Source organism: Physeter macrocephalus, chromosome 21, assembly GCF_002837175.3.
Source record: "Physeter macrocephalus isolate SW-GA chromosome 21, ASM283717v5, whole genome shotgun sequence".
NCBI lineage: Eukaryota > Metazoa > Chordata > Mammalia > Artiodactyla > Physeteridae > Physeter > Physeter macrocephalus.
Genome location: NC_041234.1, coordinates 85,847,101 through 85,860,078, shown reverse-complemented (window position 1 = coordinate 85,860,078; position 12,978 = coordinate 85,847,101). Strand labels below are relative to the sequence as shown.

At 38.3% G+C, this 12,978-nt stretch overlaps 1 protein-coding gene across 9 annotated transcripts in view; it reads right to left on the bottom strand.

The window, feature by feature from the left end:
• Nucleotides 1-12,978, bottom strand: part of PAK3 (p21 (RAC1) activated kinase 3) — a 297,105-nt gene that overhangs the window by 62,859 nt on the left and 221,268 nt on the right. For all 9 annotated transcript variants that reach the window (XM_055081646.1, XM_055081644.1, XM_024128082.3 and 6 more), the window contains 2 exons: nt 8,796-8,949; nt 7,247-7,284 (listed from right to left, as the gene is read on the bottom strand). In XM_055081646.1, the coding sequence (XP_054937621.1) occupies nt 7,247-7,284; nt 8,796-8,949 (192 nt within the window). The remainder of the gene's footprint in view (nt 1-7,246; nt 7,285-8,795; nt 8,950-12,978) is intronic.

The window sequence follows — 12,978 nt, the reverse complement described above, 5'->3', positions numbered from 1 at the left end:
TAGTTTTTTAAGGAACCTCCATACTGTTCTCCATAGTGGCTGTATCAATTTACATTCCCACCAACAGTGCAAGAGGGTTCCCTTTTCTCCACACCCTCTCCAGCATTTATTGTCTGTAGATTTTTTGATGATGGCCATTCTGACTGGTGTGAGGTGATATCTCATTTCAGTTTTGATTTGCGCTTCTCTAATGATTAGTGATGTTGAGCATTCTTTTATGTGTTTGTTGGCAATCTGTATATCTTCTCTGGAGACGAAAAAGAATTTTCATCCCTTGAGGACAAAGTTCCTGAGGCAGATACAGACAGCCTACTAATAGACTGTTACATCGAAGGACCTCAGTCTGTGATTTAAATTCACTGTGGATTTTCTATAATCATGTATAAACCTACGGTGGTGTAATAGGTATAACCATATATCTTATTGGAGCCAGCAAGATTTATATACTGTGACAAGACGACTTAGAATTTATAAATTTGAAAGAATATTTGATTGCCTGATATATACGCTGAGTGGTTTATAGATTGAAGTTTATATGCTTACTTGTTATTGTTTTTCTATTCTTTTTTACATTTTTATTTTATATTGGAGTATAGTTGACTAAGAATGTTGTGTTAGTTTCAGGTGTACAGCATATTTATTCTTAATTTAGCCAAAACAGCTGGGCTATTACATTGGGTTGTGGCTGCATGGATAGCAACATATATTAATGACGTTATATTTCTAGATAAAAAATCAGTTTCTTTTTGTGAAAGACTAATTCTTCAGGGCACCTCAGGGCACAGGGAGAAGTTGCCTTTGGATTAATGGTATTTGCTTTGATATTATTTTGTTCCAGAAACTTCTACTCTATCTTATGCCAGCTGGGATCCAGAATGCAACTAATCATCGTTCCTTGGTAGACGGGCAGAACCTGCATATAAATTGACTAGTTTCTATATGGCAAACAATGCTATTTTATTCATTAGGCAATATGAACCATGCCTAGGAATAATAAGCTTTACGTGGGCCTATGAAAATATCTGAACTCAGAAATAAATCATTGGCTCCAAAATGCCACAAGAAAATGATAAAATTTAAGTCAGTTAATGTCTAATTAAATGTCTGTTAAGTATAATATATGTCAACTTAATTAATTAGTCATTTAAATTTAGTATTTATAGAAATTTCATTATATTAAAAAACGAATTATAGCTTAGGCTGTTCTATTTAGCAACAATTCTTGAGTATTCACAATGCTTTCTAAGAAATTACACCTAACCATAAATTAAGTGCTACTTATGATCAAATAATCTCAAAATTAACATTTTAAAAATTACTTTTAAAAGTTTATAGCAAAAATAAAAAGTGGGGTATAGAGGCCCTTTAATATACTTGATATATTTGATACAATGCATCACATGTCCTCCATAAGTGAGAGTGTATATACAGCCTATGAGGATCTAAAAATGGCCCAACCCTTAAACTGGTACAAAGACCAACCAGTGCCTACTGGCCAAGAGGTAGCCTTGCACATTTCAGTTCTCGCTAATTTACTAGAGCAGATCCACCTGCAAAATTTCACGGACTAATTCTTAACATTCATGACTATCCTCACTACTCTAATTTCATATGGGGGACATTCCAGTCTCTAAGGATGGACTAAGGGACTATTCGAAAACCTAAAGATTTTCATCCTTTGAGGGTTTACAGGGCAGGAAGAAGATACATGTCTGTTTATCTGGGACCAAACACTATGCTGCCATGTTGGTTGGTTGGAAAGAATGTGTGACCTTCAGTGGACATTATGTTTTGGATGTTGGTTGGGCCAGGGAGCATTAACTACCCAGCATTACACATAGATACCAGGCCTTGGTACTAAGAATTGAAATTAACATAATTTCTTGCTCCTGTGTATTTTTTCCACAGATTTTCCATCCCTGTGTAAATAACACTGGGGCTGGGCATACTTTCTTTTCCCTGTGTTAAACAATATCAAGATAGAGCATATTTTCCTGTTCTTATGTTACACAATACTGAGAACAAGCAAAAATAACTTAGCTTCTCACTTTAAGAAATACTTGTTCTTGGAAGATAAGACTGAACCAAATGAAGTAATTTATTATTAAGAATAACAACAGCTTGTTCACCAAAACTCTACTCAAGACCCTCACTTTGCTGTATTCCCCAATCCAAAGTTACTTTATCAGAAACACTGCACAATCCTAACTTGTTTCTTGTCTTACGAGACCTGCTTCAAAATCACATAGCCGTGCTCCAAAACCCCATAGATATTCTCCCTTGACATCCCCTTTCTAAGACACTGGCAGTGCTCTTTCTTGCTCCTGTAAGTATAATCAACCTAGCTTTGCTTGATTAACAGCTTTTTTTGATGGTCTTTGGGGGAGTCAAAGTTATAATGTTGCTACACTCTTCCTTCCAGGCTGAGGATTACTATGTCTAGTATGTCTAAACTTGTAAAAATAGAGACAGATGGATATCAAGTAAGGAATTTTTCTTTTTGAAATTAAGTATTTTTGACAGTCATTATGCCACACATTCAGTCGAGCAAGGCAGGTTATTCTTAACCTGATTGGGTCTTGGACTCATTTCCAATTCTAAAGGGTTTGGCCTATCTCCCCAGAAAAATACAGGTAGACACATATTTTTACATATAATTTCAAGAGTTCATATGTCTTCTGAAGCCCATTCATGGACTCCAAGTTGCAAACCCTGCTCTAGAGAATACACCAGCTAGAGGAACTACCTTAGGAAACTCTCCTTTCTTTGAGCTTAATTGTTAAAGGTCGAAGAAAGAAGAGGTAAGGACTTTGGAGACTTTAGATAATGCTAAGTGTGGTCTGAGAGCCCCTCTTGGTTGCTTGTTTACAATACAGATTCCAGGGCTCCATTCTACTCTGGGAATGGAGCCCTAGAATCTGCATTTTAACAGGCTATCCAGCCAATTCTGATGCATACTGAAATTTTTAAAAATCACTAATGTAGATGAACAAAATAAGCCAGTACTGTAAATCAAAAAAGTGTCATCTGTCACACGTACACCCAGTTTCTCTAGGCACAAATCACGGCATATTCATATTATTGCTGTTACCTTCCACTCAAAATACTAGCTCAGGATTCTCAATGCATTACTTCACTCTCAATAGTACAATAAATATACACAAATTTCAAAGTAGCCTCAAATTGAAGAGTAGATCCCTGAACAGTATTTAGCGTTTAATAACACTAATGCCAAAGAAGCTATCACGAGTGGGCAGTAAAGCAGATTCATATGACCATGAGAGGCATCGCTGAATTCATTATTAATTATATTGCCATTAGTTTAACACATTTAGTGAATATAACATTGTTTCTATTTTGATTCCCACCCAGGCTACTAGAAGATGCCAAAACTTGTGAGCAATTCAGGCTATGTCGAGAAGGGGTAGTCAATCCCATTAAATCACATCCTGTAGGATAGCTAGGTCTACTGGGAGTGTTTCTAATGCAACAAAAGCACAAGCAGTGTGAAGTGCGATCTCCCCCTAGAACCATAAGGAGAACACAAGGTGCAATTCCCCAGTCCCAAGTTACTGAGCCCCAAAGAAGTGATCCAACCTGACCTTAAGGGTCTAAATTCAGTTCATTCAATCAATAGAAACCCAGCCCTACTCAAGTAGCCTAATCAATTATCTCCACCTGGAAGTCTTGCCAAACCTTCGAACTCAAACTGTCCAATAGGAAACTCAGCATCTTCTTCCAGAAATATGCATCTCCTGAAAGATAATACCCTCATCTTTTTGGCCACCCACATAGCATCCAAAGCCTGCAATCATCTCTGACCTCAACCTTTCCTCCAACATCTAATCAATAACCTAAACATCTTTGGAATTTACATCTAATCTCCATTCCCACTGCTACTATCTCACGTAGGCCCTCATCACCTCTGGCCTCGGATGCTTGCGATATTTCCCCAGTCTCCCTGCATCCAGTCTTACCTTCTGTCCTTAATTCATTCTGGACATTTGCGATCAGATCACTCTTCTAAAGCATAAGCTTTAATCACATAACTCTCCTGCTCCACAAAACTTCAAGGGCTTCCCACTGTACACTGACATAGGCCAGATTCCTTAGAATGCCATTTAAGGGCTTCTATGATTTGGCTCCAACTTAACTTTCAAGGCTTAAGTCCTATGATTCCTTTTCTTGCATCTCAGTCTTCATTCAAACCCATACCGCCTTGTCCCCTTGCTCTTTTCACTACCCTGCCCTTTATCATGCTTTCCCTTTGCTTAGAATGCCCTTCCTTATCTTCACAGATCCAAATTGCATCTGACCTTCAAGATCTAGTTCAAATTCCACCTTTTCTATGAAGCATTTTCTAATTCAGTATTCAACAAATACGTAACAAGTGCCTATTTTGTACTAGGCACTGAGCTTAAGCCCTTGAAGACTAGGGCCTGCTTCCTTTTCCCTCCCCAGCTAAAAGTAAGCTCCTTCCTTTGAATTCTCATAGCACATGGACATATTTTATGGTATGTAACATGATCCATATGGTACTGTGCTTCTTTATGTTCATACTTCTCTTCCCTTACCAGACTGAGCTCCAAATTTCCTAGTGCTTATAAGGAGGCACTTGATAAATACATGTTAAATAAGTGAATATCCAGTTGTTTTATCTCGAAACAGTGAGTTCGTGAGTTTTCTTTTTCTGATCTGATGGAATATTTTGAACATTGTGTAGATTTAGTTTTAATTCTGTAAGTAAAACGAATAGAAGCAAGCTAAAAAAAAAGGCCAATATCCTAGGAGCTGCAAGCTGTTTACAAAAATGAAAACCAACACACAGACTATCCTAGCAGGCTGGTGTTTAAAATAACTGACTACCTGAAAAGATAACAACTATTTCTTTGTCAAGATACTTATCTAGTATCGCACAATAATGACAGTAATTAAATCAAGGGAGGTAAGGTATGTGTTGCTCATGGAAGGTTGGTATTTTTGTCTTTCCCAGTTTGCTATTATCTCCCTTCACGTGCTGTTTTGAGTGAGGCCCAGGAAGCTGTCATGGCAAAGAAGCAAAAGGAGGGCAATGACCAGTGAGAAAAGAAGGGCTACATTCTGCTCTGTTTTGAGAATTCTGAACAAGGCACCAGTACCATGGCCTCAGACAAGTCTCATGCATGGAGAGAATGAGTTTTCGTCTTTGTTGCCATCTACAAATAGTAGCAATAGTAGCTTACATTTAATAAGCACATAGTATGTGCTAGGTAATGTACTAAGTATATTATATGCATTAGCATATTCAATATTCACACAAGTTTTAGGAGGTAGGTACTGTTATTATTCCCAGTTAAAGGCTGAGGAAAGAGGGTCACAGAAGCTGAGCCACTTTCTCAAAGTGGCCCAGCTTGTAAGTGGAGGAATAAGACTAAACACCTATGCCCAGAGCCTTTACTCTTTTAAGTTTTCTTTTTAGTTGTGGTAAAATAGACATAACAAAAAATTTACCATCTTAACCATTTGTAAGTGTATAGCCCAGGAGTGTTACATACATTCATATGGTTGTGCATCCATCCCTGCTATCCATCTCCAGAATTCTTTTCATCTTGCAAAACTAAAACTTTGTACCCATTAAACAACAACACCCCATTTCCACCTCACCCAGCAATCACTTTCTGTATCTGTGATAGTGACTACTCTAGATACCTCATATAGGTAGAATCATACAGTATTTGTCTTTTTGTGACTGGATTATTTCTCTTAGCATAATGTCTTAAAGGTTCATCCATGTTGTAGCCTATGTAAGGATTTCCTTCCTTTTTAAGGCTGAATAATATTCCACTGTATGGATATACCACTTTTGTTTATTCGTTCATCCGTTGATGGACACTTGGGTTGCTTCCACCTTCTGGTTACTATGAGTAATGCTGCTATGAATATGGGTGTTCAAATATCTGTTCAAGACCCTGCTTTCAGTTCTTCTGGGTACATATCCAGAAGTGCAACTGCTGGATCATGTGGTAATTCTCTTCTAAATTTTTGAGGCACTGCCGTATTATCTCAGAGCCTTTAGTTTTTACCAGAAATGATTTACTGCTGTCACACTGGCTGCCCAGGGTGACATCAAGCAGGCCAGCATTTGCCCTCTATAAAAGGAAGGATCAGCTTGATTATCCATGACTCTGAATAAGCGGTGAGGAAACTTTCACTAATGCTAATTATTTCACTCCAAAGGAAGCAAATGAGGCAGGAAATAATTTCTATCAGGATATCAAAATGAAAATCATGTAAAGGGAAGCCTTGTCTAAGACTGCTTTCTGTGTAAGGGTATTCTTTCAGATACTATAGCACTTCCAAGGCCCTTGAGCTAGGTTGCTTATTTTCTAGTCACTTCTCTGATAAAACTATCTATGTGACTTCGGGCAAAGTCTCACTTTGTTGGAACAGATGACCGCAAAAGATGTAGTGGTATGCCCTTAGACAAGTTATTTCACCTCTCTGAACCTCATCTGTAAAATGGAGACAATTATAAGACTTACCTAATTGGGTTGTAGGAATGGTTAAGTGAATACAAGGTATTATTAGCCTAGTGCCTCGCACATTTGTTCAGTAAAGAGAAGTTTCTATCATTATGATGATTATTTTCAAGATTCTATATGTAAAAGAAATAGAAACATTTGTCTATGTAAAGATTTATGCATGGATTTTCATAGTAGTTTTATTTATAAACGCCCCAAACTGTAAACAGTCTAGAAATCCTTCAATGGATAAATTGTTAAATAGCAGTATAGCCATACCATGGAATACTACTTAGCAATAAAAAGGAACAAACTATTGATACAATACAACAACTTGGATGAATCCTAAGAGCATTATGCTGAGAGAAAAGCCAATCCCAAAAGGACATATACTGTATTATTTCATTTACACTTGAAATGTCCAGAAAGACAAATCTATAAAACCAGATTAGTGATGGCCTAGGGCTAGGGTGGGGGGTTAACTCTAGGCAGACCTGGGAGATCTTATTGGGGTGATGAAAGTGTTCTAAAACCAGATTGTGGTGATGGTAGCACAGGTGTATAAATTTACTAAAACTCATCAAACTGTATACTTAAAAATGGGTGAATTTTATGTATCTAAATTATACCTTTAAAATATTTTTAAAGGACTCTATGTCTATCTAAAAACAGGATCTGCATAATTGTATTCTCTTGGACCACTGGAAACACTGATCATACAAAACTGTTTTCAATTTTTCACTTACCGAAGGATGGGCTGCTATGTATCCATGTGCGCTTTTATCTGAAAAGTGAAGATAAAGATATATTACCTTTGTTTCATAAAGACTGCCTCATTTAGAGACCATGCTTAAAAAAACTGCATGTGTTTGACCAGAAGGAAATTTTATGATTCAGTATTAAATAGATACTATGACAAATGACTAGTTTTTCTTAAAACAGCTCACACCCTTACATCATCACCATATTCTCGCCACCCCATTTTATAGATCTTAATGAAGGCCTCCAGTGAATCTCATCTATACTGAGGAATGTTGAGATAACCTACTCCTGACTGGTATGATTTTACACGTCTATATCCAGAATTTCTCCCCGACTTTCTCCTTCCCTCTCCTCCTCCCTCCCTCATTTCCCTTCCTCCCTTCCACCCTTCCTTCTTTTCCCCTTCCCTTCCTCCCCTTCCCCTCCTAGGCTATTAGTCAGCCTCAACACGAGAGCATCAAGAAAACATATGGTGAGTTTCAGAATAGAGCAATAACTCAGATACTGCCAAGTTCTAACATAGTTTTTTTCAGGATTTCATCCTTATAAACTGAGAGAATTCGACACATAGAAACAAAAGGGTTAAAAAGCAGCGGCAACGTGGAATAAAGAACAAATTCTGAAAATGTGCCCTGTACTAAAACCAATGCCAAGAGGTAGGGGCTCTTTATAGCTGGAGCACTAATGATAGTATTCTCTTCTTTCTTTAGATGTAAAATAATAAATTGTTTTAGAGACGCAACCCAGATCATCTCTTTCACAATGCAAAATAATTGCTTGGTATATTTTTTTCAGTTGCTTACAGTGCAAATTTGGACATCAAACCTTCAAACAAAGGCTGGGTCAACAGGCTAGCGAATGAAGTCGAGATACGGCAGGAACGTGGCCATGTCAATCTCTTATAAATACCAAGACATTATTTCTTTTTTTAAGTCGGATTTTGCGGTCAGATCAAAATAACCCAGCAACCACAAAATTTGTGCTGTGTCATCATGGTGCATGCAATTCGGTGAATCTAAGGGATAAAATAAATTTCAAGAGACCAGGGTTTGATCCAGACACCTCTTACTTCCTAAACACATGACAAGGCCTGATCCTAAGTGACTCAGTGTCTTCATGCCAGTGAAGAGACAAAACAACAATTGTGATTGCTGATTCAAACTGACAACTACTGTTTCACTGAACAATTTCCTTATTTGAGTTCTAAAATCACCCAAGTACTGTAAATCTCCTAACATCAACTTCAACTTCCAACTCATCTTTTGGTTGACTTATGTTGAAGTCATTCAGAAAAGGAACTTGAACTGGCTTCGAATGCCCTGCAGGCATTCTGTTCTAATCCTGAGGTTCTGAGATTGGAATTACTTCTTCACTTTTTTTTTTTTTTTGGCCGCACCGCGCGGCTTTTGGGATCTTGGCTCCCGACCAGGGATCAAACCCGGGCCCCCTGCCATGGAAGCGCAGAGTCCTAACCACTGGACCACCAGGGAAGTCCCACTTCTTCACTTTTTGATATCCTAGATTTACTCTTACCTCCTGACGTAAAGCTCATGTACTTCTGGTTGTTGACTGTTTCTTTGGAATCATAGAATTTGAGAACATCTAGAACAGCTTGGGGGTTCTTCTTCTGTTCCAGCTTTGTTATGTTGGAGGTTTGCAGTAATCGTGCCCATTGCTCAGGAATTCCCTGTGGACAACCAAAGGGAAAGAATGGAAGCTCAGAACATTCAGCAGCTGCATTTTCATGTTCCAGTAAAGTTCTTCACCAAGAAGCCCATGCTACCTGTAGGATTACACTTGGGAAACTGAAGTTACACTCTAGATTTAAAGTTAGTAACTTAATAATGCAATCATTCTCTTCTCTAATTAAAACACATAGGTAAAACTAAGATCCAACTTAAAAAGGGTGGGTGGGAGTATGACTGTGATAGAAAAAAAAAAGCGCATGAAAATCACCTCCATATTAACTCTGCTCATCCATGAAATGATGTTTACGGCTTAGCTTATTTTTTCTGGCGACTCAGGGCAGACATAGCAAGACTTCTCTAAATTTGTGCACAGCATAGTATAGTGCAGATCAATAGATTTTATATGACTGGAATAACATAAGCTGTTTCTGGGCATGTTGTAATCAGAACATCTTTTAGAGTAAAAGTAAAGCCTCACCCTTGGTCAGTTCATACTCTGTGGTTATCAAATGTAATTTTTTGGGGGGTCTAGAGCTTTAATATAAAGGGGGATTGAGGAGACAAAAATAGAATCATGGACGAGCAATAACCACAGGGGTGCTAAATAGTAACATTTTCCCTGCAGCTTTCTCCTCTCCTCCCCCCATCCCCTCCTCCCCACTTCGTTCATTGGCCACATAGAACCTGGGGACAGCGGCAACCGTGCCAAAGCCTTCTGAAAATTTGCAATAATCTGAAGCATTTAGAGCAGAGAGGAGGGAGTGTTTGGCAATCTAACCAAGGAGGATTGCAAAAATTAACACAGAGAGGTTAGCTTTGTATTGAGCGTTCAGCATTCTTTCCTACATGTTCGGCCTACAGATGTCCCCATTTCATAATTATCCAACCTCCAAGAGAACTTGGAGCGAGAAACAGACACACTCTTCCTGAAGTGCATCCAGACACAATTTACATGGCTTTGTCCTATGAAGTCTCGGCAAAACAATGTGTGACGTGGGCCTCCAGAGTTTGGGAATGACAACAAAAAAGTGAGATAAGCCAAGCAACAACTCTACTGCACACACATGAACCTGCTGCTGCAGTGCTATGACATCTCAAAGAAGCACTTTGATGCAAGCTTCTTTTGGGCCTGTGACGCACCTCTGGGAGCTTCCCTGGGCACATCTGTGAGCCATAGAGATCTGGCTGTAATGGACGTAAATAAAGAAAGAAAAGAAAGTTAAAACAGAATGTGGGACAACTTAGAAGGTGGGAGGAGATGAAACCAATGGGTCTGAATGGGGAGGGGTTAATCCCTTCTAAAGTGGGGCGGTTATGAAAATAGGGAGGTATTAACTAAATCAGGGGCAGGACAGGCTACAGGACAACAGATTTAAGAAAACAGAGAAAACAACAATGTTCCAAAGTTTGGATGCATAGTTCCACTTTTGGCCAGACGCTTCCTCCATAAATATGCAATAATAAGGATTACCATTAAATGACTGGAGAAATTACTAAAAGGCAGAAACATGAATTTGGAGGGAAGAAGTGTGGCATCATGAAAAGCTTCAACAATAATTTGTAAGTTGTTTTTACGACTGGGTGATCACAGGTAGCCAATGGCCATGTGATGAACTTACAAATTTCAGTTCCCAATTCTGGCGAACCATTTTCAATTTCACATTGGAAGTGTCTGTATGGCTAAAATTCAAAGAAGAGGTACATGGTGATGCTGAATTTAACCTGTTCTCATTAAGGTGATTCTTCTGTATTTTGGAGCTAAGGTCGTGGCTGGCTTAGAGAAAACTAGATTAAGGATTTCCCACCCAGCCAGACTCTATGTTTGAATTTCTTAGACATTTAGACCAGGGAAAGGGAAACCATTTCGTTTCAAACCATATTATGAATAATCTCCATTTTAATGCCGCAGTTCTAAAGTCCCACTTTCCACAAAATAAGATCAGATATAAGGTAACAGCTTTGTCTAAATAAAGATGATATTTCCAACGCTACAGAAACATGCTTTTACTGAACTGATTTGATTTGGGTTACAGGTCTTTGATTCCTGGCATTTGGGGTTACTCCAAGCACAGTGAAAGGACACTTTTACATGCATTCATCACGCAATTTGATGCTAAAGCCTTAAGCCAAAAATTTGAACTCAGGAGCCCATGCATGATCCCAGTTCTGATTCTAAGTGCAATTAATAGCATTTGGTTAATACTGTAATGGCCAAAGGGGTTATTAAGTGTTACAAAACCAGGTATGCATTGCACATAACCACCAGAGCAGACATCACTGGCATGATCATTCCCATAATCATTAGAATATTTGCAGTTATTATACATACTCATGGCACTTCTAAACTTTTGTGATAATAGTCTTGTGATCACTAGACAGCAGGAAAAACTACTGTCAATTGCAAAAGATCCTCCAGACAACTGTACTTACCACGTGACTACACTGCTGACATAATTTCTTTTTTCCTTTCTTAAGTGGAGATAAACCAGTTCATCAATGAAACCTGACACTTAAATTTGAATGTATGCCATAAAGGCACGTAATCAGAAAGCCATAACTCATCACTCCAAATTGAGGTACAAACCCCAAAAGTCAGATGGCTAATGGAGACCTAGAAGTGTGAGCACATGTCAATGCCTGACCACGTATGTAATAACAACTAGATGGACATCAAGCTGGGGGTTGTCCAGTGTAGCCCAGGAGAATGGCAGCATGATACAACAGGCCAAGCATTTATCTTATCATAAGAAATGATAATGTATATCACTCATACCATTTTTCCCTCTGATTGACTTGAAGCGACCGTCACAGGTCTAGAGGTCTGGAAGGGGGAGTTCTGAAGTATTTGGGACAAAAATGGCAATATAAAGGGTAAGGACTTATAATAGTTTCATACCCCAAATCTCACCTCCCAACCTAATTTTAACCTCAGGGTCCAAGTGTGTGACCAAGTGTACAAGGTTTTATGGGCCAATTAGCCAAAGGGTGAGCACCAAGCAATACACCAAACCAGTGTCCAAATATTCCAAATAACAGGCTCTTGTGAGACAACTGGACTCGACAGTTCAACAAATTGCTCAAAATTCAACCTCAACAACTGTAATGATCAAATTTAGTAATATGTCCCTCCCCCTCCACGTGAACACACGCACACACACACACATACACACACACACACACACACACACACACACACACACAACACAACCAGTTAGTGGTACTGGGGCGACTAAGACCCCATTCTAAGTCCTACCAATAAAATGACTTCTAAAAGCTTATTATCATTTGGTATTTTTAAATCATAGGTTAAGATAGTAAAAAAAAAGGGCAGAATTTGGTATCTTTAAAAAACAATGTGGGGACAAATAGTTATGAAAGATTATCACAGTGACAATAAAGTACATCAGATTTCCAAATTTAGCCTGTGTCTTATCTGTATATTCAGTGGATTTCTAACAATTGCATCCAAACACTTTATTTTATATTAGGTTTTTGGGAGGAGGGGAAAGGTTCTTGTTTGGTTTGGCTCAGTTGCATCAAAATGTTTTTCACAATTGGAAAGACTGCCCATCACACATCCCACCCCACCCCTCTCTGGTTGATTCTTGGGGTTCTAACTGACAGCAAAGTGAAAATGGATGGTCTCCAGTCAGCAAGATGATGGTGATTCACTTTCCTTCATTTCCATTCAGAACCCATAAAGAACAAAGGAAAAGCTAAAGATAGAGAAATTGTATCAGAAGATGTCAAGCAAGTAGGAAAGAGTGGAAAAAATCTAAAAATTGGAAAGGAACCGGAATATCACTTGAGAATAGTGGAGGGGAAAATTTTCACATCAGAAAACAAAAAGGAAGAATAAAAGAACAGAGAAATATGGAATGACAACAATAAAACAGAAGAAAAGATTAAACAGAAGGAAAGCACATGGAAAACAAAAAGGTCAAAACTGGAAAGACAGTTATTAAAATAAAAAAGGGAAGATTTTTAAGATAAAACTTATAATGATTCAGTGCTTTTACTGTTTCAAA